This window comes from Xiphias gladius, chromosome 6, assembly GCF_016859285.1.
Source record: "Xiphias gladius isolate SHS-SW01 ecotype Sanya breed wild chromosome 6, ASM1685928v1, whole genome shotgun sequence".
NCBI classification, from domain to species: domain Eukaryota; kingdom Metazoa; phylum Chordata; class Actinopteri; order Istiophoriformes; family Xiphiidae; genus Xiphias; species Xiphias gladius.
In genome coordinates, this window is record NC_053405.1 from 22,240,679 (window position 1) to 22,265,263 (window position 24,585).

The 24,585-nt window shown below is 42.3% G+C and overlaps 1 protein-coding gene across 3 annotated transcripts in view; it reads left to right on the plus strand.

The window, feature by feature from the left end:
* The window catches only part of suco (SUN domain containing ossification factor), a 40,303-nt gene extending 16,220 nt beyond the window's left edge, over nucleotides 1-24,083 (plus strand). Inside the window, exons 2-24 of one of the 3 annotated variants that reach the window (XM_040128021.1) lie at nucleotides 301-421; nucleotides 2,085-2,189; nucleotides 3,091-3,425; nucleotides 4,232-4,372; nucleotides 4,730-4,916; nucleotides 6,518-6,629; nucleotides 7,166-7,293; nucleotides 7,538-7,605; nucleotides 7,727-7,834; nucleotides 8,678-8,783; nucleotides 10,287-10,307; nucleotides 10,583-10,638; nucleotides 11,895-11,986; nucleotides 12,432-12,497; nucleotides 13,571-13,654; nucleotides 15,667-15,751; nucleotides 15,942-17,324; nucleotides 17,492-17,579; nucleotides 17,698-17,802; nucleotides 18,749-18,900; nucleotides 19,197-19,288; nucleotides 20,194-20,249; nucleotides 20,706-24,083. In XM_040128021.1, the coding sequence (XP_039983955.1) occupies nucleotides 301-421; nucleotides 2,085-2,189; nucleotides 3,091-3,425; nucleotides 4,232-4,372; nucleotides 4,730-4,916; nucleotides 6,518-6,629; nucleotides 7,166-7,293; nucleotides 7,538-7,605; nucleotides 7,727-7,834; nucleotides 8,678-8,783; nucleotides 10,287-10,307; nucleotides 10,583-10,638; nucleotides 11,895-11,986; nucleotides 12,432-12,497; nucleotides 13,571-13,654; nucleotides 15,667-15,751; nucleotides 15,942-17,324; nucleotides 17,492-17,579; nucleotides 17,698-17,802; nucleotides 18,749-18,900; nucleotides 19,197-19,288; nucleotides 20,194-20,249; nucleotides 20,706-21,266 (4,252 nt within the window). In that variant the 3' untranslated portion in view covers nucleotides 21,267-24,083. The remainder of the gene's footprint in view (nucleotides 1-300; nucleotides 422-2,084; nucleotides 2,190-3,090; nucleotides 3,426-4,231; nucleotides 4,373-4,729; nucleotides 4,917-6,517; nucleotides 6,630-7,165; nucleotides 7,294-7,537; nucleotides 7,606-7,726; nucleotides 7,835-8,677; nucleotides 8,784-10,286; nucleotides 10,308-10,582; nucleotides 10,639-11,894; nucleotides 11,987-12,431; nucleotides 12,498-13,570; nucleotides 13,655-15,666; nucleotides 15,752-15,941; nucleotides 17,325-17,491; nucleotides 17,580-17,697; nucleotides 17,803-18,748; nucleotides 18,901-19,196; nucleotides 19,289-20,193; nucleotides 20,250-20,705) is intronic. The other 2 variants (XM_040128022.1, XM_040128023.1) reach the window with 2 other exon arrangements.
* Nucleotides 24,084-24,585: the final 502 nt, after the last annotated feature.

Below are 24,585 nucleotides of genomic sequence, written 5' to 3' on the forward strand. Positions count from 1 at the left end.
TTTACCTTCTCTCCTCTTTCCCCTTTGTATCTCTGCTTTTGTTCATTCTTATATAGCCTCCTTTGCTCTCCTAGACTCATAGTGCTTTCATTGCGTGTGCCCAAAGAGCTCCTGTTAATGCATCATCATCATAATGTTTTATACCCTCAATAGTATATTGAAATGGGGACAAGGTGTTTTTTTTTATTTTTTTTATTGTTTTGTTGCAATTACTTGTGCAGCAACTGGTGTTTACATGTCATTAGTTACATGTCCCCCTTGTATGATTTTGCTTTTCACTGTGAAATATTTGTGTTTCAGGTACCCCAGTCAACATGTGTTTTGTTCAGAGCAGAGCTTGTCTGGCCCTGGTCAGTCTGCCAGAGACAAAAACCCTGACGGCCACGAGCAGGAGCAGGAGCAGGACTCCACGCAAAACAAGGTTTGTGGAAAACAGCTGTAATACACTATTGTTTGAAAAATTATATTAAATGAGAGTTCTTGTAAGCACAGATTTCCTAATGTCTAAAAGTTCGAACCACTCCACCTAGAAACTATTTTCTAACTGTCATAGCTACAACAAAAAAAAATTAACCATTTAGCGTGGTTAACATTGCTGGTTCATCTTTTTGGCTGGCTGTGCAATGGGGAGTAGTATTATTAGACTCACTGCTCACAATGAAATGTATGAGTTAGCAGAACACCAATAGGGTAATGGGGGGTGGGGGTTCATGCACTTTAGTGACCAACTAACCCCTGGTGAAATGTAGGAGGCTTGGAAAGAGGGGGAGTTGCTGTAGAGAATTGGTGTGAATGGTCAGGGAGGTCCTGGGTTACAGAAGCCAGGCCATGTGTGGTGGGAGGGTAAGGGTATTACATAAGTCTTTTTAACGCCCACCTAGACTGGAATTTTTGAAGAAGTAAACATGTCAATCGCTTCACCTTACCTCTGTTACTTTACAAACCATAATGTTGTGTAATTTTTATGTGTGGTTGGAACTGGGTCAGGAACACTCACAAAGTGTGAAAACGATGCTCAGCAAGTGAAGATTTGAGCCACTTAGGTAGACGGTTATTTAGAAAGTAGCCCAGTTACATCTTGTCAGGAACATCAGCTTCTCTGTCCCATAAGTCGTAGAGATGGTGTTGGTATAGGTTGAGAACAGCCCTGTGGGTTAGAGTTCAGAGAATACAAAGCTTCCCCAATTCCCAGCCTTTTTGTTCTTTCTGCAGCCTTAGTGGCTGAGTACTGTTGGAGACTAATCCATCTTAAGTCCCTCAGTGGATGTCATTCCCTCCATTTAGAGTGGAGAGTAGAGCAGGTTTTGTAAGAAAAGTTTGCCTGAGGTGGGCTAATGCTGGCACAGAACAGGGTCTGGGCAGGGTCTAGGTTAAATACCGTATTTGTTTTCCTCAGCTCCTATGAATGGGCCCTCAAAGAGGTGTGTGCGTGTGTTTGTGTGTGTGTGTGTGTGTGTGTGTGTGTGTGTGTGTGTGTGTGTGTGTGTGTGTGTGTTTGTGTGTGTGTGTGTGTGTGTGTGTGTGTGTGTGTGTGTGTGTGTGTGTGTGTGTGTGTGTGTGTGTGTGTGTGTGTGTTTGTGTTTGTTTGTTTGTTTTTGTTTTTATATGTGCATCAGGATCTGAATGAATGAATGAATTTCGGGAAGTGAGTGTTGTTCTGGTATGCATGTGCAAAAAAGAAGGGGAATCATTGTTTGTGGTCCCCCAACAAACAAGCATGCCAAGGGCAGTTCAACAGGCCTGGCAGTCTCTCATTCGCCTTATAACACAGGCTTTGTCTATCAACAAAAGGCTTTTTTAAAACCTGAGATGCAAAACCCTTCTGCTTCTGACATTTTCACACAAGAAATGCATTTGTTAAAATTAATACAATTCACTGATAACATTTTGTTAACCCTTTAAATTGTTGTGCTGCAATAGCTTGGCTTCATTGTCAGGCAGTGATCGTTCTTGTACTGTTGAGTGCTTAAATATCGTTTCCTCTTCAAGACCAATAGAAGTAGTTCCTAGTCAAGCCTGTGAAGTGTTTGATTTGTAATTTTTTAAATTTTTGTGTTTTTTTTTTCTCTTTCCCCTTCCCCTAGGTGGTGGAAGAATGGACGACGCACACATCATATGATATGGGACTAGAGACAGAGAGAGCAGCACAAGAGAAGCTGGCAACACACATCAACATACACCAGGAACAGGTAACACCATATGTCTGTCCATTATTAGTTGGGCTATACTGACAAGATTAATATCTCCTGTAGAACTGAGAGGGGTGGCTATGGTGGGTAAAGGAAGTAGTCAAAGTAGTGAATAACTAAAAGAGAGAGAATCTGGGGCACTCTAAAGCTTTTTTTGAAAGATGAGGAGAGGTCAGTGTGTTTCAACTTGCAAGTATGCATGGCTTTATAAATCAGAGACTGCACAATTAATAAAAGGTTCTTCTGTTTATAAGGGGTGCGATTATAATTAACAAAGCACACAAAAACAGGTGTGTGTGTGTGGGGGGGGGGGCAATGATGAAACAAGTTGGTCGAATCATGTTTACAGTGACTTTTAATATTATTCTTAGCAGCAAAGTGCCTCGAACGGATATCAATAATGGATATCAATAATGTTGATATATTTGAGGATGGCTATTTGTGGATTCACGGGACATTTGTGAAATTGTCATTAGCGATGTGGATATGATTCCCACACAAATGTCATTTCTCTCAGCTCCGAGTACAACATCGATGCTACATTTAGAATTACACTGAACACACACACTGTCACATCCATCTACTCTCATGTCATGATAAATAATTATATTGACATATCACATAGCTATATTCATTCTTTTGTTTATTGTTTTTTTTTTTTTTTTTTTTTTTTTTTTTTAAATGAACTAAAAGGAACTTGAGCTGGTTTAAGTTGTAGACAATGATGAATTAATGCTGTAGAAATGTAATCAAACTAAAAGTTTATGGGTTTCAAGTGTGATTCATAATGCACACACACTGATACAGGATGTCAATCAAGAGACAGATTGGGCTCACCTTGTTAAGCTGTTGATGGATCAGGATTTTTATTTGTGAATTTTTCTGTGTTTTCTGTCTCCAGACTGTGAACCCTCAGGAAGCTGAGGTGGAGGAGACAGATCCAGACCCAGAGTCTGATACTGTACCTGTTGCTCCTGAGCCAGAGCCCCACCAAGACCCGCAGACTGATTTGGACTCGCAGACTGACACCCAGGACCATGACCAGGAGCCCCCAGTGTTCTCTACTCCAGAACCAGTTCCAGCACAGGGCCAAGTGTCCACAGATACCCCAGCCCAAACAGAAATCTACAGTGACGCCTCTGCTGCACATCCCAGTCTGGACTCAAACCCAGCCACATCCCCAGATGAAGCTGAAAACACACCTACCTCACAGAGTGCTGGCCCAGCCCAAACAGGGTAAGCTTAGATTCACTTCCCCATTACAGAGACCTGGTCTCTGGCATTAGAAGTTGGCTATAACCACAGAACAGTCACATTGGTGAAATGAAATCAAAACCCTAGAAAATATCTGTCCGTTGTATGATGGTTAAAGCCAATTTCCACCAACCCAGGTATAATATAGATCATTGATTTATCAAACATTGCACATTTTCTTTGATATTTTTATTTAACTTTTGTTCCCTTCAGTTTTTTTGTTTGTTTTCAATTATTTTGTTTTATAATTCAACCACTGTAAATGACTGGTTACAAACTGAAAGAGAAGCCCAAAGGAGAGTTGGTTTGACATCCTGGCTATTTCAGAGTCACTTTTCATGGAACTGGTGGCCAGCGCTGTGAAGGTACATGGAACTGCTAACGCACATGAAAATTTTTTCCAATGGACTGTAATGGAAGGTTGTGGAAACTGAGGAAAATCACCTGTATGGACATGGAGCTTTGACCAAGATTAGTTTAGATGAAAAAATATCCATCCCATGGCAACTTCTGTATTCAACTCCTTTCTCGAAGCGACTGTCGACGTCAAGACGTTTTAAGACGTGCACATCAACTGCCCCACCAGCAAGCAACCACTCCATCCCTTATGTCCATCCATTTCTCGCTTTATTCTCTTTCTCTTGCCTCCTCTTCTCTTCTGCTCTGTGTCGTTTATCTCCTCTCCTCCTCTTGTCCCCTTCCCTTCCTCTCTCCCACCCCGCCCTCCTCTTTCTACCCTCCCCAGAGTAAGGAGGTGTGGTAAACGCCATGTCCTTTTTTTCCCTCAGTGCAGTGCGGGTTGCCAGTGCAGGAGATGAACTCCCAGTAGACAGCTTTGTCTTTGCTGAGCACTCTGATTCACAGTACGGGGTCATTCCCCCCGAACTGGCAACCTGTGAAAACTCCCCTTTTGGCAGCCCTCTCCTCAGGTGAGTTTCTAACCCCAAAAAGCCAATAAAAGCACAGAGACAGGTAATCAAGATACAAGCTATACCTCTCTGCTGTGCTCAACCGTCGACCGCTGGCCTTGCTCTCCACTTACTTCTTCCTTTTTTTTATTTTGAATTTCCTTTTTCCATCGTTTTGCCTGCTCACAACCAAGGACTGTCAAATACTGTGAAATAAACTAAATATTTTTTTTTTTTTTGCATCATGTGTCCAGCATTGCTTTGTACTTACTTGTCGTCTTCACCCTTCTTCATCCTCATTCCTCCACTCTCCCTTACTTCTCCACCCTCCAACTCCTTCTCCCTCTCCCCCTCATTGGCCCCATATCTGTACTTTAGTGCGGATGAGGCTAGCATAGAAAACCAGCGGTCAGACCAGAGCCTTAGTTCTGGTCTGGAAGCAGAGGTCCAGTCTACTCCAGGCTATGTGGACCAGGAACAACAGCAGCGGCAGGAGCTGGAGGAGAGGCTGTCTGGTTTGGACCGGGAGGGTAACACCTCCCACCCCCACCACCAAGAACAGCAGGTCAGCAGCTTGCAGTATTTCTCACATGTATCATGGCGTTCTAAATTCAGTGGGGGAGAGAATGTTGTTTAGTGAATTATAACATCCAGAGCTTTGTAGTAAAGCCAAATGCAAGAAATCAATGAGGCACTAAAAAGTAAAGCTTTCTTCATAAGCAGCATAATATGGAGCTCTAATTAACTGCAGGACTTCCCAGGTTTTTATCAGTCCCAGGGCAGTATTGAGCAGATTTTTTCTTTTCAGTAGCCATGGGCGGAGACATTACAGTGATGCAGGTATCATCATGGAAGACTTAACTGTTGGACCATAATCAGACATTAACATGGACAGGGGTGGGACAAAATTGCTGTCAGGTTCCTGGGCAGCTTGTCTGTCTTTTATATTGAACAAGGCACAGTCAACATACGCGGCTCAGGCGACGTAATAAGCTGATATGCGATCCTGATAAAGAAGATTTCCACAATTTTTGTTACAGCACCACAGACGCACACTGACACTTCAGTGGGACAAAAGTATGATAGTGGTCTAAGGATGCTGTTGGTCAGTAGGTCCGTTCATCTGTTTACATGTTTTTGCCCATTCAAATACCTCATATGCTCACAACTGCTAAATTGCTAAATTTGCCATGGAAGTTCTAAATATTCAATGTGTGCGTAGCACAGGGCAACTTTTGAATATTTCAGGTGGCAAATGCTGATTCAACTTGATTTCTGTTGCTTTTTTTCATGGATGAAGGATGATTAAAGACAAGTGTGTAATTTACCTATTCTCAAGGGGATTGTGTCCATTTTGTATCTGTACGTTATTTTTACTGTTTTGGAGCTAAGATCTGTATGTGGCTGGCAGTGACTCATGTCGGACTGTTGAGGTGTTTACATAAGAGGCTGTCTGACTTGGAGGATTTTTAGGTTCAGACTCTCTTGTGAGGTCCAAAATGGTGCTTACATAATCCATCAAAATATTATTCACAGCTCAGTGCTTCTCAATGCTTTTAGTGGCCAGGGGCTAGCTGACTACCATGATCCGTGGATGGGAGTCTCGTGGATGCGAGCCACTGTGCAACTCACACAGTGGCTCGCAAACGCGATCCCAATAAACTTGTTAGTCATATTCAGCAAATAATTAATTTGTTGAATTAATTCAGTTTGATTTAAAAATGTTTATAAATATTTTCTCTTTCCTGCCATAAGCAGTAATGTCACTTATAAAATGTTTTTTGTGTGTGATTGCAGGCTGTCAAGAGACATTATGTACACTTACACTGAAAGTGGGATTGTTGTGACAGTTGATCGTGTATGCATTAAGTATATCGTTAGAAGTTTGTTATATATTGTTGGGAAGTACTGAAAAAATGTGTGAATAATAAATCATACTTTCATACTTGGGTCATTATGACTATGTAAAAGGCATTGAATTACATTCTGTGTGATATTTAAAAGGTCTTGAATTTAACGTGGTGAGCCCTGCAGAAACCACGTAGATACATTTTCTCTGTGCCTTGCATGTCAGACAATAAAGCGCATTAGGATGGTAATGGTCGGTTTGCAGTTCCGCTGTCATTCTGTGCCTGTTTGCGTCATACATCTGTCTGTGTGTTTCAGGCAGGGGATGCCAGTATTGCCAGAGACACCGATCCCTCAGTGCCCAGCAAAGAAGACATCCCCACGTTTGACGAGTGGAAGAAACAGGTCATGGAGGTGGAGAAGGAGAAGAGTAAGTGCATACATTATTAAAGCACGCTTTTAGATACATGTGCACAAATGGAAAGAGAGGCGCCGCATCAACAACTCATTGCGGTGTCCCATTAAGTTCGGTTTTAATTTCAAGTCCAAAGGTCTGCTTCAAGGTTTTTGTTCTAACAAACATAGCTTGATGATGTTAATCTCACTTGGTGACACAGGCCCAGGCACAGTTTGCAGAAATGCTTCTGTAGACAAAGGAGGGCTTCACACGACAGTTTGAATTTTCATCTCATCTTGTTGCTTCATTGTCTTTCAAACTGCTAGTTTTTTGAGTATTGTCTACCTCTCTTTTGCTCTCTTTTGCTTCCATCCTCATGTTCATTTGCTGTCTCTCTCTCTCTCACCATCCCCCTCTCTCTACTGTCTTTCTCCCTGTGCACACCATGTGCAGTGGTCAGCAGAGCGTGTGTTTATGTGTGTTGCATAACCTCTCTACTTGTTCCTCTCAGGCCACCGCTCTTTTTCCAGTGTCTCTAATGGGCTTCATGTAACACTCCCTCTGTCCAGGTCAGTCTCTCCACACCTCAACCAGCGGCAGCCCCCATCCAGTGAAGAAGGTCCAGAAAAACTTCAAGAATAACTACGCATCTGTGGAGTGCGGTGCCAAGATACTCTCTGCCAACAATGAGGCCAAGGTTAAACGCACATCCACCCTGTCTGCTGTTGCCTACACACAAACACATGCACTCACACAGCTAAGGATACAGATGTCATGCTGACATTTTGTGTCAGCAGATGGATCAAACCCACTTCACAGTCTGTTTTACATTTAAGTTAAGCATTTACTTTATTCAGGGATGTTAACTGTTAAATGGCTTATTAAATAATGATTGTGGATGCTAATCCACTCACTCTCTCCTTCTTGTGTCTCTTATTCAGAGCACATCGGCCATTCTCATGGAAAACATGGACCTTTACATGCTAAATCCTTGCAGCAACAAAATCTGGTGAGTACAGTGACACACACCACTGGTATACAGTCCGTATATGGCATAGCCAGAATTTTAGATATGCAAGTTTCATGTGAGTTTATATTTTGATGAACCTTCTTTATTAACCTCTCTCCAGGTTTGTGATAGAGCTCTGTGAGCCTATTCAAGTCAAGCAGCTGGATATCGCTAACTTTGAGCTCTTCTCATCTACACCTAAAGACTTTCTGGTTTCCATCAGTGACAGGTATACTCCCTTTGTTTCTCACACAATCCCACATAAGCTGGAAGTGTATTTCAAACAAAACTGAAATTGGCATGTTCTCAAAGGTACTATGGTGGGTCTGCGGCAAACAAAAACCTCGCAATGCACTTTGTGTCACAGTATGCTAAGTGGTCGCAGTGTCGTTCCCAGTACTCCTTCGTCTGCAGTTGATTAACAATTAATTAAATGGGGAGACAGGATTATTACATTATTATTGGCCGGGTTCAGTGAATAAAAGTAAAAACTCAGCTGGCCATTTACAGGGAGCATTTATGGAGGAAGTTAATAGTAATCAAGTTTAGCATTAAAAGGAAATTACAATTATGATATTAGCCTGAATCATAGCTGCATGTGAACTGGCACTGCATTTTCTAACACAGTTGTGGTTTGTACAAAAAAGTCAAAACATCTGTATAAAATGTAAAATGCACCAACAATTAGCCTTTGAAATAAAATGTATTGCCACCAAGTTAATCATTTCAGGTTTCATATGTGAAGATGGGATTACCACATGTTCACCACCTCCTCAAGCAGCATCATTACTGGTTAAAACCATCTTCTTCCTCCTGTATAATCGGCTCTAACTTTGGTTCACTCAGAAGTGGTGTTGTCTTTGTTTTGGATTTCACCGTCAGAATTTATTTCCATCATCATCTCGCACCTCAACTCATAAATTCCACCGTCTGGCAGGGGAGGACAGACCTCTAGTCATACTGAGTACAGTGGCATTTGCACCCAGCCTTTGAGAACATGCCAAATTTCTTTGCAAGTGCGGTGTGGCCCTCAGACACACACAACTTACTTTTTCTTTTGCTCTGCTTGCAGATATCCTACCAACAAGTGGGTAAAGCTGGGTACGTTCCACGCCCGCGATGAGCGCATAGTTCAGAGCTTCCCACTGGATGAACAGCTTTATGCTAAATATGTGAAGGTACTGCCTCTTTCTTCTTATTGCTAGAACAGTACGTTTATCTCTCAAGGGGGAGGAACGATAAACAATTAATTTATTCATTCTCAGTAGTATATAACAGCTTATTTGATAAATATACCCACACAGATGCATTCATAACCATGGGTTGAAGCTGTAAATTTAAGGTCAGGAGACCCTCTTATGACTTCATGGTAAATTAGCCATGCTGTCAGTGTTGCCTGTAACCCCCTCCCTTGACTGTATGAGGAAATGTGCGAATGACCGTCAGTGTGTGTGCTCAAGACGTAAGAACTAGAGGGCAGACACACATTATGATTATGTTGATGCATTTATGATTAGGTTGCCACGGATGACTGGGCCAGGTTGGATTTAGTCTGTTGTAATCTGGGCAAATTGTTATGAGATATAAGGAGATTAAATGATACAGTATGTGACCTCCAAAGGATTTAGATTTTTAAACATTTGATTTTTAATTCTAAATGCAGGGCCCTTATTATTACAAGCAGGAAAATAGTGTGTTGTACCATGAGTCAGAGAGTATTCTCATATAATCCATTTCACCCAAGTTTCAGCTGATACTCCGCTCCTGTAAAGTTACCCTACCACCAGCTCTGACTGCAGAGTTTACAGTCATTGCTGTCTGCATCTCTCCATCCACAATTTCACCCAAATTAGTTTCCTTTCAGTTCATGTCGTAGCATAAATAAACGAGGCAAGTTGTTCGTTGATGGACATCCCTTTCTCTTTTTGTTCAGTCACACACGTAGCCGGCCTGTTGACGAGTGTGTTGTTCAGTGTATTTATTCGGTCATTCAGGGCGTGCTCCATGCTGACTGACTGTTATTGTACTGTTATCCATGCTGACTGACTGACTGTCTGTTAGTGAAAATAAGAAATACCGCACTACATTCATTTGAATAAGTGTTGATGTCATTAATTCAACGCCTCTGTGTTTTTCTGAGCTGTCTCACCCGTCACTCCCTTCTACCTGAAATGTTGCCCACTAAATATTCACTGTGTAGACGTGTTCAGCAGTTGATTTATGGTCAGATGATTATCCTTATCTGTGTGGTGACTGTGGGTGTCCTGTGTGGGTGCTTACCGTGATTCATGTGTTCTATTATGAAATGACTGTGTTTTTATTGTATAAGCTGATTTTGTCTAGAAAGTTTCAGGATTTTCTGCTTCAGTTATCACTTTTATCTAAGCAGCTTCAAACTGTTGTTCTGATGTTTTGCATTTGTCCTCAGTTTCTCTTTCTCTCTGTCCCTCTGTCAAGCTTTTGCTCCTTTCTATCTGCTTGTTAGAAATATCTCTCTAATATCTTGCCTGTGGACTGTTACAATGATCCAGAACATATCGGCAGTGTGTTTGTCTTACAAGAAAGCCAAACTGTAAGCAGATGCTTGACTTGCTTGTAGCTTGAATCAGTCTATACTGATTTCTTTTTCTTGTTTTATTTCTCTCTCCTTCTGTCCTCCTCCTGTCTTCCTCTCGCATCAGATGTTCATCAAGTACATAAAGGTTAGCACTCTTCTCTCTCTGTCAGAGGTTATGATGAAACACACTCTTGTAATGCTCATATACTTTAATAGGTGAGCTTTAGCAGAGCATCTTTAATGCATGTGAAAGATATTAAACAAGTAGAACGGGCACGCAAACTATTTTGTCAACGCTTGGTAATTTTAGTATTTACCTCCATGCTTTTGATGGATTGTGGCTTTAAGGAGTGGGGTTGGTACTGTTGTGAAGTTGTCGATAATGATTTCAATTTAAGACTTTGTCCATTTTCCCTGCAGGTTGAACTCCTCTCGCACTTTGGATCAGAACACTTCTGTCCTCTCAGTCTAATTAGGTAAGATACAAAACAGCTCTTCCCTATTCCATTTCTCTTAACAGGCACGTCTTTTTGATTTGCAGAATCTAAATTGGAATTAAATAATACAAAGTGAAAGATCATATATGCTTAAAACATTGTTTTGTGTAAGTATTTAACTCGTTGGGATTATAATTTGGGTGAAGAAAGACAGATAGGATTTTATCTTCGCGAAGTATAGTTCCACCGCAGAGCACCTTACTAGGAGAACTATTAAGGTTACGGCCTTTTATTCTTAAGAAAATAAAAAAAATTTAAATTGGATGCATCTGCACTTCAAACCACACACTGCTTTTTTCAGCCAGAACCAGTTCTCAACAAGTCATTTGAATTTAATTTTACACTGGTGAAAATGTACTGTCCCTATTGCTTATTATCCTTTATACTAATGACTCCCATGTCTCAGTTCACACTATATTGTTCTATAATGCCAGGAACTATGCTGTATTTTGAGAAGTAAGTCGTCATTAGATTATACAAGAAATGTTGTTGTTCTTTTATTTACTCTCTCATTCTATAGTTCTCCTATTGGTTGCTTGCAGCACGTGCGCATCAAATCCAGAAAGCAGTTACTGTGTTTTATCTTTTTACATATACGTTTCCTCACATGTTGAAGTTTCTCTAACGTACACCAGGACCTAGAGTTATGCCAGCAGTCAGATTAACTGAATTAAGTAACAAAGTAAAAAATTCTTTATTACTTTGGGGGATTTACTGTGCTGAGTTTGCAGCACAGAGTTATTGTTCCTATATCACACAAATGCACAGGTACGCACATGTACCTACATGCCTGTCCCAGATCATTAGGGTCATCTGGGTCTTGTTCTGCTGTTGGGGGTTGAAGGGGCTTTAAAAGAAGGTCAATGTAGATTTTCTCCAGATCCTCTGAGGGAGGAATGTAGGAAACTTTAACTTGCGTCTATAGGGGCTAGAGCTAATTTACCTTAGATCGGTTTTGAACACAGTATTGATTATAACAACTTTTTACATATTGAGGCACTTAGCCTCTTAGTCCATAAAAGTCCATAAAATGCACACCACGCAGTGCTTACAGTACTGGAGTAGACTGTTGTCATTACATTACATTACAATCTGATCGGAGCGTGCTTTAAAGAGCTGCCTTTCCCCTGGAAAAAAAAAAATCACCACCTCCTCTTGCTGTGTGATGATAACAACTCCTAACCTTTTCTGTAGGTTGGTTTGTTTGTGTAACACAGTGCGTGTGTTTTGTGTAGGGTGTTTGGTACGAGCATGGTGGAGGAGTATGAGGAGATAGCAGATTCCCAGTACCCCTCAGAGAGACTGGAGTACTTGGATGAAGACTACGGTAAGTTGCCGATAGGTTGTCTAACTTCTTTTTCAACACTGGTTGCAAATCTAATCTATTCACTAACAACTTCAACTAAAAAAAGAAGAACACAAAGATAAATATAAAATACTTTTAAGCTGCCTCAGATGCTAGAATAATACCTGAGCTGTAAATCCCTACACTACATAGGACCCTGGGAAGAGGGTAAAATTACAGTCTTGTCCCTCAAATTAGTGACCAAACACCTTTGACTGGAGTTAGCTATTAATATCAGCTGGCCTTTTGCTGCTGAGTTTCCCTGATCAGTTCCTCAGTTATGGCAACATTGTGTGAAATTTATTGTGAAATTCTGTGTAAGAATAACATTTATTTAATGTTGAAGGTGATGGTAATTTTATAAGTGTGAAATTTAGGTGGATGTATGTATTTTGCCAGAAATTACCTGCTTTGTCTCTGTCTGCAGACTATCTTCCTGGTTACCAACCATCAGAGGACAAGGCCTCTAAAAACCTGCTTGGCTCAGCAACCAGTATGTGTACACACACACACACACACACACACACACACACACACACACACACAAACACACAAACACAAACACACAAACACACACAAAAACACAAACACACAAACTTATATGTGGCTATATTAACTAAGACTAAATTACAGAAAATATATCATAACTATACAGCTTAAATTAAGATGAGGGATAATTAAGAACACCCTACTCAGGATTTTTGAAGGGACAGATGTGGAGACATTTTTAGGGACTTTTACTTTGACAAGGCCAAGCAGTGAATACTTCTTCATTCTGTAGCAGCTTGTGGTGATAGTGTACAGCTTGGAGACTTCAAACCCTTGAAATCTTAATTAAAACGGTTTTAGTGGATCTGATACAGTAGGTGAACAAATAATTATTAACCCTGTGCCGGGTGCAGGGTATAAAGTTTTCCATGTCAGTTGGGCTCCATACAGTCGTTGGTGCAGAAAACCAAGAAAAGACCAGTGTCTTTTACCGGCTCAGTCAGATATAGAGTCACTCCTAGGGAGGTAGTTCTGAATGTTTCCTCGGTATTTTAACCCACTTGGCCTTAGGTAGAAGTAGACAGGGGTTTGGGTTGCAGAAATTAGAGTAGAGTTTTTTTTTGTTTTTTTTTAATATAAACCACACATATACGCGCAAACACACTGATGCCCCTCTGTCTCCTCTTCGGTGCCCCCGCCCTCTATCTCCCACATATACTGTACACTCAAATCTCGAAGGGCTCAAACAATGATAAAGCCGGGAAGAAAATCAGCAAAGCAACACGTTTTTAGATGGGTAGGCTCAGAGGGGCAAGGGAAAATGGGTCGAACTGGGGACTGAAGGAAGGCTTGTTGGAAAAGAAGGTAGAGGAAATAATGTTGAAGCAGTTCATAAATGCAGCGTCAGAGAAGACAGTAAAGGAAAAAGTAAAAACAAATGCCAAAGCCTGTGGCTTCATCTAAATGTAAGTGGCCTCAAACAGCCTGTAAGGTTTTTTTTTTTTTTGTTTTTTTTTAAATCCATGGATCTAATTTCTTTGAAAATAACTGCATTGTGTGCTTATTATTTTCCTTTAGATGCCATCCTAAACATGGTAAACAACATTGCTGCTAACGTGCTGGGTGGAAAGCCAGAGCTGGAGGGTGGAGCAGAAACAGGAGGTACTCATCCCCGAAACACTAGTTCCTTATTTTCTATCCTGCTTCGCCGTTACGTCCTCCTTGTAAATGTCCACTTTGCTGGTTTGTGGGAAGACAAAACTCTGACATAAACATTACAACTGTGGTCTATGTCTCCAGAGCTGTGCGTTTTTGGGATGCTGCATTTCACACTATTCCTGACTCATTAGCATGGTAGTGATTAAAACCTTAATTTTACTTAGTTGTTAGCTTCATTGGTGCAAACATAAGTTGTTTGGTTAAGAAAGCTAGCTTTGGTTATCAGTTTTATATCAAATGTAACATTTTTTAAAAATAGATGTAAATGTAAGGTATGGCTTCTAAGAAGGTTTTGTTTGCCATGAACCTCACCCCTAATTATTACGTTACTGACTCATCATCTCTACATAGTCTCTTTTATTTGAAAAGTAATGCCCTGAGAAGCATTTGCTTTTAGTCTCCTTGAGCAGCCGCACCTTGTCCCAGGGCGGTTTGAAGTACAACTGGTTCGTCCATAGCGAGCAATCAGTCATTTCCCGATAAGATTCATCAAAAACCTCACACTGAGATGTTTAGCAAGAGTAACCCAGCCAGTTTGATCCAATAACGTCCTTGTTCCTGAGGGCATCTGATGGATTCAGGTACAGTTCTGGTTTGTAGGTGTTATAAAGTATATTTTCATTCATCTATTTTTATACACATTTCACTTTTGAGCATGAAAGCCTGATTGGAACTGTCAGGACCGTCATTTTTACACTTGGCTGAGGTGGAAAAGTTCATCAATAGGAGGAAAGTGAGAGCGAGGAGCAGATGCAATTAAACGGTGATGATACCAGAGTTGCTTCCACTTCTTCTGTGAATGCAACATCAGTTAAAAAATAAAGAATCAAAAGAATGGCTGACGTCCTTTCCACACAGTGTTTATGAACGAAGAGAGGAGAAAAATTCATTAATTACAGCGACATAAATTATTTTCTTGAGAATTTAAAGAACACTAGTTGATGGAAACATGTTTATTCCACATTTGTATGGAAGAATTCAAGACTTTTCCTCTCTTCCTGCACTCTGGTCATACTGACACTATTCAGCTGCCTTTTTTCTCCCCATGTCTCTAACCACCGGCTTGCCTGCCTTCCCACATATTGTTTAGATTAACTGCCTCTAAAACTGGCTCACTTTATTTCCTTCTCTAAAGTGTGAGCATTTGCATAGCCTGAATGTTGATGTGTTTATGTGCTGAGTGAGCCAGATGTTTATTTGGCTGTTGGCAGGAGGTCTGCAGCAGCATTTCAGCAGAACTTTGGCTATCTGTGTTTTACTTCTTGACAGAGAGCTCAGATGAATTAGAGCCGGGACGCCAAGCATGCTCCTCGCTCAGGTTAACACACAGCAAGTTTCAACAAATTGACTGTCTTACTCAACTTTTCCCCAGTGGCATTGAACTAAAGGGAAATGTCTGCCCGAACATGGATTTTACCTAGTTCTCTTACACAATTACTTATTAAATTTGTGCTTCTCTCCTAAAACTAAGAATAAGATTCTTTTGTAAAAGATGACAACAATCAAACACTCCTTCAGTAAAAAGTTATTTTTAAATTATGAACCACCATAAAAATTAAGTGAACTTATTTAAATGGGAGTCCACAAAGTTAGCTTTCCAGTTTTTGTAAGAGGAGAAACGCTACAAAATGTCTCTTTTACTGCTGGCTCTCCGCAGTTAAAGTTCTGCTTCCCATTTACACCCGCAGAGTAAGAGAGACAGTGTGGGAGAGAGCTCAGTTCTGACTGGCCTAAACTGGTTCACTGTATTTCTGACTTTCCTAAACATGGGCGTTCCAGCCACTCTGCGCAGGGAAAGGGGCCACTGTTCTACACTGTGCCTCCTACAGCCACATAGGATTGGGGAGAAATTTGCCACTGCAAAGTTATGTGGGTCTGTGCGGTCTGAAACAGCAGTGAAGTCTAATCAAAGGCCTCTGAGTTTGTTAATTGTTTTGTTTTTGTCCAAATGCCAGGTAACACAACGGCAGAGGGGAACGAAAAGAAGCAGAGCACAGAGGTTCAAACCAAACCAGCTGAAACACCTCAAAACACTGCAGAGTAAGAACAATCAAAGACAAATGAACTGCTATGAATGTGAATTTATTTATAAATCACACAAAGATGAGTAAAGGTAGAATACAAATAATTTTGTTGTTGTTTTTAAATTAATTTTCTTCTATAACGTGCCAAAAAAACGATAAAGTTCTCTTTTTCTGCTTCTAAATATGTATCCATGTCTTTCCTTCAGACTGGAGCCTGCAGAACCAGAACACCCTGCCACCCAGGAGGACTCTAATGTCTCCAGTGACTCGTCGACACTTTCTCCCTCCTCATCCGATTCACACGAAGACAGACAGATTGTCACGCTGGTAGAGGAGGAGGAAGAGGAGGAGCCCAGACAGTCGACTGTCACCTTGATGGAGGAGGAAGGAGAGGAGGAGGAAGAGAAGAGAGAGGATGCGACGAGGAGCGAAGCAGACAGGAACCAGTGGGAGAGCCAGGCATACTGTCCTTTCTCCTCCTTCTCCTCCCTATCTCTGTCCTGCATGGCCACCCTGCCGGAGCTGCTCCATCGCTGGTGCTCCGCCCGGCTGGCCAAGGAGAGACTCCGCAGCCTTAGGCGGAGGCAGCTGAGCACTCAAACACAGACGCGCCCTGATGCAAACACACCGGTCCTCACACACACACCAACACAGATCCCTGTCCCTGTCCCCACACCTCCACAAGAAGCCCTTCCCCTCACGGAAAAAGCTCCGGAGCCCGAGGTGTCTGTTACGGGCCAAAATGAGGGCAAATCTCTGGGTGAGGTGGACACCGCTCACGAACATCTCAACACCCACATACCTGATGCACACACTCCAGAGCTCAACATCCTCCTAGAGCCTAGTAGAACCTCCACCATCCCCCCTCACAGTTTCTCAGACATCCACAGTTCTCTGACACGGCCAACCCCCACCCATGAGGAGAAGCTGCTACCTCCCATCAAAGACGCAGCCCTGGACCCAGTCCCAACTCCACCCCTTCAAGTAGTCTACATCCCAGAGACGCAACAGGCCAGCAGTACCGCCCCCACCCTTACTGTCAGCTCCCCCCCACAGCCTGTGTCCACGGAGACAGCCTCTCTTGGTGTTGTGGTTCCTCCTGTCAAGGAGCTGCCTGTTCAGCCTCTTCCCACTGCAACCAGGCCTGAAGACCTCATCCCCCCTCCCACTGAACTGCCAACAGCTGTCCCAGTGACAGACACTCACACAGACACACTAAAGTCAGGCGCAGACAGTGGGGACTCCCAGAGACGCAATGTCCAGGCTTCTCAGACTCACGGGGAGCAGGGGGATTCTCTCACTCAGACCGGAGAGCCCCATCGGGTGGATGACACAGTGGACGAGGACCTATTAAGCACTAATGCGAATGGCAACGTCCACCGGACAGCTACAGACTTCTATGCAGAGCTGCAGAATGGGGGAGATTATAACGGCGGGGCAGTGAACGGGAACGTCGTGTTATTGAACGGGGGAGCGGTGCATGGCTCCAGCCAGAAGGAGAGTGTGTTCATGAGGCTGAACAACAGGATCAAAGCTCTGGAGATGAACATGAGTCTGTCCAGCAGATACCTGGAGGAGCTCAGCCAAAGGTGAAACCACTGGACACGATGACAATTATGCAGTAATAACAACTGCATGTCACTTTTTTTAACAAAGCTACATCTTGCTTAGTAGAGTCGTATGACCATGTATTCAAAATGTTTACACTCTGGAAAAGTTTCTTATAGCTTGTGGCTTTTGCACCTGTCTTGTTCAGGTACCGTAAACAGATGGAAGAGATGCAGAGAGCGTTCAATAAGACCATCATCAAACTGCAGAACACCTCCCGCATTGCTGAAGAGCAGGTCAGTTTGTATTAAGTCAGTCAGAGCAAAAAAAAAAGGTGATACCTGTGAGTATTTGATAGTATTGACTGACAGCTCAGTAACTGTTGTCGTTTGCCTCCTCTGTTTATCTTCTCAGGACCAGAAGCAGACAGATTCCATCCAGGTCCTGCAGAGCCAGCTGGAGAATGTGACTAAACTGATGTTAAACCTCACCGCTGCAGTCAGCCAGCTGCAGAGAGAGGTAACTTACACATATTGCTGATTGCTACTGTTTTGCCTACTGCGTGTGCTCAGAGATTACAGGTTCACATGCCATTTTCAACCAATTTAGAAATAATGTCTGTTTATCGTTTTGGGTTGGATGGGTAACACTGTAATATGCAACCAAGCAAATAATTTGTGCAAAATGTTCAATTTAGCAATTTCATTTTTCTGAGCCAAATGTTCGTCTGCAGTGAATGTATTAACACCAGTGCTTGTTTGGAGCACAACACTTTTCATCACACAGACACTCCTTTTTCTCTGCTGACTTTCTTTTCAAGTTTGAGCCCTACCCAAGCCTCAAACAAACAAGAGTCAGAAAGTTGTTTGATTTTCTGCTTGGAATGCATAATTAACCCAGCAGCAAGGTGTTTGGGGCTGCACGGCGCAGTCGGGAAGTTGAACAGAGAAGCACTGAAAGAACATAGACAAATTAAAATAATTATGGGAGTAATGTGGCTCATATTTTAATATTTGAAGCTCTGCCAGCAAACTGTTAACTTGGACATGAGACAAAACAGTTTGTTCAGAAGTAGTTCTTTGGCAGTTGTCGAGTTTGGTGATACTCCAGAGAGAAAGAGAAAGAGACATCACTGTACAATGTACACACAGAATGTGCATGATGACATTCACACAAGTCAACCATATAACATCATGTTGTATCAAATAGGTGCTTCACAAGTGGAACCTGGGCAGTGTTCATATGCAGTTTGGTGGTGGGATCTTTGCAGTAAAATCACAAATTAGTACATAGGGTAAAATGCACAACGTGCTATTTACAAATTTGATACTAACTTCATTCTTTCTCATCTTAATGAGGGGAAAGGCTTTAATACTTAATATATGCTCACAATATTTTAATGTTTCAGATGTGATATGTGATTTTCTCAGCTTTTCATTTTGGCTGTTGATCTTTTCCTCTGCAGGTATCTGATCGTCAGAGCTACTTGGTAGTCGCTCTGGTTCTGTGTCTGTCTTTGGGACTCCTGCTGTGTCTGCAGTGCTGCCGCAGCTCCTCTCCCAACCCCAGCACCGCTGCTGCCCTCCCCAAGAGCAACCACTACCCCAGTCCTAAAAGGTTTGTCTCACACGTGCACGCACACACACAAACACAAACACTCCTGCTCGTGTAAGTAGGACTGTTTATCTCTGTACACTTAGCTTTTGATTTATTAAGTTATTTATAAGAGTCTTGTTCTACCATTTGTCAGATCTGTCACTGATCCCCAACACCCAGTTTTATGATTCTACTTTTGAATAGAGTATATTGGATCACTTCCAGATTTAAGTTATCTTCTTGCCACGAACTGTAAAAAGCTGGTGTAGTGACAATGGAGATACTTCACAATGTCAATATCATTATTTCCTTGTCAGATGCTTTTCCTCTTATGACGACATGAGCCTAAAGCGCAGGGTTACCTGTCCGCTGGTTCGTTCCAAGTCATTCCACCTGTCCTCTACAGAAGGTAAGAGATACCCCCCCCCCCAGGAAAAAAAACGAAAAAACAAACAAACATGTAAACACTGCACAAAAGTCTCTCCTCCAATCTGCCTTCTCTCTTTTCGGTATATTGTGTTTGTCCCTCTACCTTTGCCATTAAAACATAAGCAGCATTCAGACTTAATACAGTCATAGCTCATTGCGACGATCATGCTAACGCTACTGTAGACCTCTACAGGCTAGCTGCGACAGACTGCTGCAGCTCTTACCGCATAACTTTCCACATCCAAGCTCTGCCCACTCTTTCTTCATTCTTTATTTATCTTTCCAGCTCTCCCTCTGTCTACATCTCCACTCTTTCCTCTCACACGTTGTATGAGAGGAAACAGTGTTGCACTGGTGTTGCCGGTGCCTCAAGCAACACAACCCAACAGGGAGAGGCTGGTGCAAGCAATAAAAGAATAAAGTCTAAAAACTAAAACTCCCTCTGCTGTTCATTATTTCTCAACTGTGTGTGTGTGTGTGTGTGTGTGTGTGTGTGTGTGTGTGTGTGTGTGTGTGTGTGTGTGCGTGTGCGTGCTTGCGTGTGCGTGCTTGCATGAGTTTGCCCTTGAGGCTGAGAGGCTGTCATTGCCAGCTTGCATCCACATGCAGGCTTGAGGAGTGTAATAATAGAGCACGATGCTTTGCTGACTCATGGTAGACATTTGCAAGTAGTAATTAATAATAAAATAACACATGCTTTTCTATGATGTTAGCTTAATTTTAGTTTTTTTCTTCTAGTCAAATTATTTGTGCTAGCTTCCGTGCAGACTTCAAGACCACGATTTATTTATTAAAACTACTTGCAAGGTCACTTCATGCTTGATACATGTATGTATTCCTGTTTCCCATTCCATCATTAACCTGGCCCCTCTCTCCCCTCCCCAGTAGGTCCAGATGACTTGTACATTGTAGAACCTCTAAGGTTTTCTCCAGAGAAAAAGGTACAGTGTCTGTTCCGACTGCTGCTGTTGGCTGTGACGGCCGCCTTACACTTAAGTGCTGTGTTGTTTTCTAGTGTCATTCAGTCTGTACAATAAGTGCGTTGAGGAGCTGAGGGGTTTTCAGCCCACTCCACATACCTTATATGTCTGTTAACCACTTCTTTGCTGACACTGCGGACTTATTTTAATGAGTCTAGTCTAATATCAAAGCACAGAGCTGGGGTCAGCTGTAGACACTTTGTTTAGATGAGTAGTTTTAGTTATATCTGTTTCTTTTAAATCCTAGATTCAACCATTCCTTATCAAACTTTCCCTCCCTTCTCTGACCCGTTTGTGTGACCTCAGTGTCGAACACAAAAGTGGTTAACGTGGCTTTACATTATTGGATGTATCTTGGCTTTCTTTAAAAGTTTTGTTAATCATTTTCTGCTTCTGTTATTTTTTTTTTTTCTGTAGAAAAAGCGCTGCAAGACAAAGTCATTGGACAAGGTTGAGACTCTGAAGGCATCTGATCCCTCTGGTTCGCTCACTAATGGGGGTCCCAAGTGTAACGGCTTTCATCCATGCCTCCCTGCGCCACCCCCTGCCCTACCCCCTCCTCCTCCTCCTCCTCCTCTTCCTCCTCCCCCACTGCCTCCCCCTCCCTCCACAGACGAGGTGTCATCATTACCCACTTGCACCTCTAAAGAGTTCCCCTCAGAGACCAGCAGCTGCAGCTCATCCACCCACTCTGAGGAGTCCTACACGAGCCGCCTCCCCCCTCCCTCTCCCACCTTCCCTTCTGCTGGCCTGTGCAATGGCCACAGCCTGAGTTTCCCCCTCCAGCACGCTCCCACCAAGTCCCGTCAGGAGAAACGCTCCATGAAGCGGCGGAAGTCGCGGCAGACAGAGCTGCAGTTCCCGCACATGCCAGGGGGGGGCGTCGGTTCTCTGCCCAGCCTGCAGCAGCTTATGAAGGGAAACAAGGAGATCAGTGTTGGGACCATCGGGGTGACAGCTGTCACCGGACACGTCTGAAATACTCACACTTCACTTTTACACAACTTTCTACACAGACACACACACACACACACACACACACAAACACTATGGTAGCAGATTTGTGAAGAGATGAGGTCTTGCTGCATCCCAAAGAACCACATTTCCCAGGCGCACCGTGGATTTGAAGTGGCTATGGCAGCAGTAGCTCGACATCATCTGGTCCTTATCCACTCCTGTCAAAGACCTGTTTACGGTTACGTGCCTTTATATCTGTTCTAGACCTTTTAATGCTAAAAACCTGAGATTTAAAGAATTGTTGGTGTGGGCAGAGAGAGACACTGTGGTGGGGAATGAAACATTAATACGAGTCGAATCCATTGAAGTGTGTTCAAGATGTTTTTTCTAATGGATAAGCACATTGTCCCATGACAGTTGAGCCCCCCCCCACCACTCTGAGCACAGTGAGGATAAGGTGCTGGCCTCAACTCTCGTTCCCTCACCTACAGGGAGCATCAAGAAGTGTTAGAGCGCTCTTTTGGGATGAAATGTGTCATAATGAGTGAACTGCGGAGCACGACAAACTACTTCTCTTATCCTCATTTCCTTCTGTCTTCCATTGCCATCATTTTATCTTATCCATTCTGTCTTTAGTATTGCATCATAACATGACTGCAGGTGTTTGTGTGGGACCAGCGTTGAACATTCATGTCACCAGAGTCTCTCTGTTTGTCTTCCTCTGTCTCTGTCAGTCTGCTCCAAACCAGCCCTCAGAGCTGAATGAAGAAAATGGCTTTGCATGGGGTGAAACTCACTGACCGTGGTAGTCCTTTCACTCAAGTGTGCCACTAAACCTCGTATTACAGATACACTAGCAGCAGTCTGTTGATTCTACAAGTTCACAATGAAATGTTCTATGAGCTGTACCTACTCGATTAGTTTGGGCTGGGCCCGAAAAGCTTGCTCACACACCAAATGAAGAGAAACTGTGCTGTTACATTAGATATTGTGACTGTGAGGATGGTAAATATTACAGTGGATTCTGGCAGACCAGAGCCAAGCTGAATTTTATTCCTTTTCCTTTTTTATATTTTATAATTTTTTTTCATCCATAACTGAGCCATGCTCCTCTCTTATTGTTACTGGTGTGGTTTTGTTTGAATTATTCTGGCAAAAGTTTTCTTTTTGAGGGCATAGTGTACTGTAGAAGGACACTGGCCAGCAGAGCTGAATGTTTACACTTTCGTCGCACACACACACACACACACACACACCCTACTGGGACCCTGCAGTCCAGTCTGACAGACCAGTTTTATTTATCTATTTATTTATTTAAACGACTACAGATTTTTCTAACATAGGCACTGGCTTGCCAGTCTCCCAATCCTGCAGTGTCACAGTAGATTATCCGTGTGAGCACATTACATAGAAATATTACAGTGAAATAAACTCAGTAGTACTGACACACATGGCCATGGTGCATGGCTCATCATGACATTATAACAGCCCCTAATTCTGTCAGCCCCGGCCTGAAATGTCAGACATGTATGACAGCAGTCACGTGTCCTACAGCAGCCTATGTATCCAACAAGATAACTGAGTATTGATGGAGAAGACTACATGTTGATTGGGATCATCACACTGCTGCTTTTGTAAATGTTCAGAGCTGCTGGGTGGTTGGAAGTAGTGGAAGGGGCTAAACTGAGTGTGTGCCACTGTCCCATCGTCTGTGTGCTTGTTTCAGCATCTCTGTTGGATAAAGTTTCTGTCTTCAACTCACCTTGTTCATGATTTCACGACTGACCTACGATAACATTCAGTTTAATGAACGTAGGGTGTTTCAGATGTGATTTTTGTTTGTTTTGTTTTTAAATAATAAAATTTAAAGTATCCTTTTCTTTATGTATGCAGTTTCTGACTGGCTCTGTGTGGTTGGACTTCTGCGAGCTTTGACAGAGACAGAGAACTCTCCTAACTTTACTCTGCCATTAGAGCCTCATTACCTCCTCTGACCAGCTTCTGCAGCGCTGCTTTCTCTTTACATATCCTCATCCACCTGGGTCACCTCTGAACCCATTGCACAACTTTCTCTGTGACTGTGAAGAAAATGTTTGCTAAGACTGCTTTTAGTAGCCACTCCAACATGTTCCCATTAGGAGCCTGAAATGCTTTCTGTCTTCACGCCTGCTTCACTGACAAGCTTATTTTTCTGTGCATCCTCACTCTCACTGTACACCCGCTCAGTCCTTGATTCACTTGTCACTGCTCTTTCACTTCATGCGTTTGCCCCACCTAGGATGATAAATGTGGTCTTTGAAGAGAAGGACATGAATTCTTGTTAAATAAAGGGAATGCAGTAAAGATGGGTATGATTTGGAACACCATTAATGTGATTCTGTATGTTCTACAAGCCGAGCAAATCATGTTTTTTTTTTTTTTTTTTTTTTGTTTACCCTTTTTGAATGTGTATGATCTTATTTTTGTGTGTGTGTGTAAACCTGTACGCATGTGAGACCTTTTTCGTCATTGATCTCATGTATGTGTAAGTGTCACTGTTATGAGAAAGACTACTTTAATCTATTTATCCCCATAACACAGCGAATAGGGAAGAAAGCCCTCGATGAGAAATTTCAGGAGCTCAGTGTGCACTTTGTATGACTCCTAATGCCTTTTTTTTTTTCTACCTTTTGTCAAGTGCTATCTTATTTTTTTTCTCTCCCTCTCTCCCTCTGTTTATCTCTGTGAATACTCTGAAGAGCTGCACAGTATTTTTTTGAGCAGGATTGAGTTACTACAAAAAGTGTAGTGCCATTAGAAACTGTGAATTTCTAAATAAAACCTTTTTTTGTTGTCTTATACTTTGGCTTTTATTTTATGTGGGTTCATATTTAGCCTTGGTGTGGATACATTTGAAAATTTGAAACCCTTCCAATGTAATGCCGCAGCTATGGTTTCAGCAGTTCAACCATGCCAACAACTGGATAAGGTCAAATATGATATTCTCTGTAGTTCTAAATTAAATGTAAAATACTTAAGCTACCAAGATGTTATGTTTGGGCTGGAAAAATAGGAAAAAAGATACTGGTGCTAAAGAGCAAGTTTTGGATGATAAAACATTAACTGCATATCTAATATAGTCATAAAAGACTTACTGATAAATTTAGCAGCTGTCGATATGAGACTGGGCCCCTGGGCACAGATGCATAAAAGACCCCCTTCTGGAAAGCCCTGTGAAGCTGTATTACGAAGGAAGAAAATGTCAGATGTAGTATTGGCAAATGACTTGGATCAGTATAATATGCAAAACACTAATCAAGAAGTTTCAATTTCTGCTGAGCTTTTTGGTTTCCTAACAAGA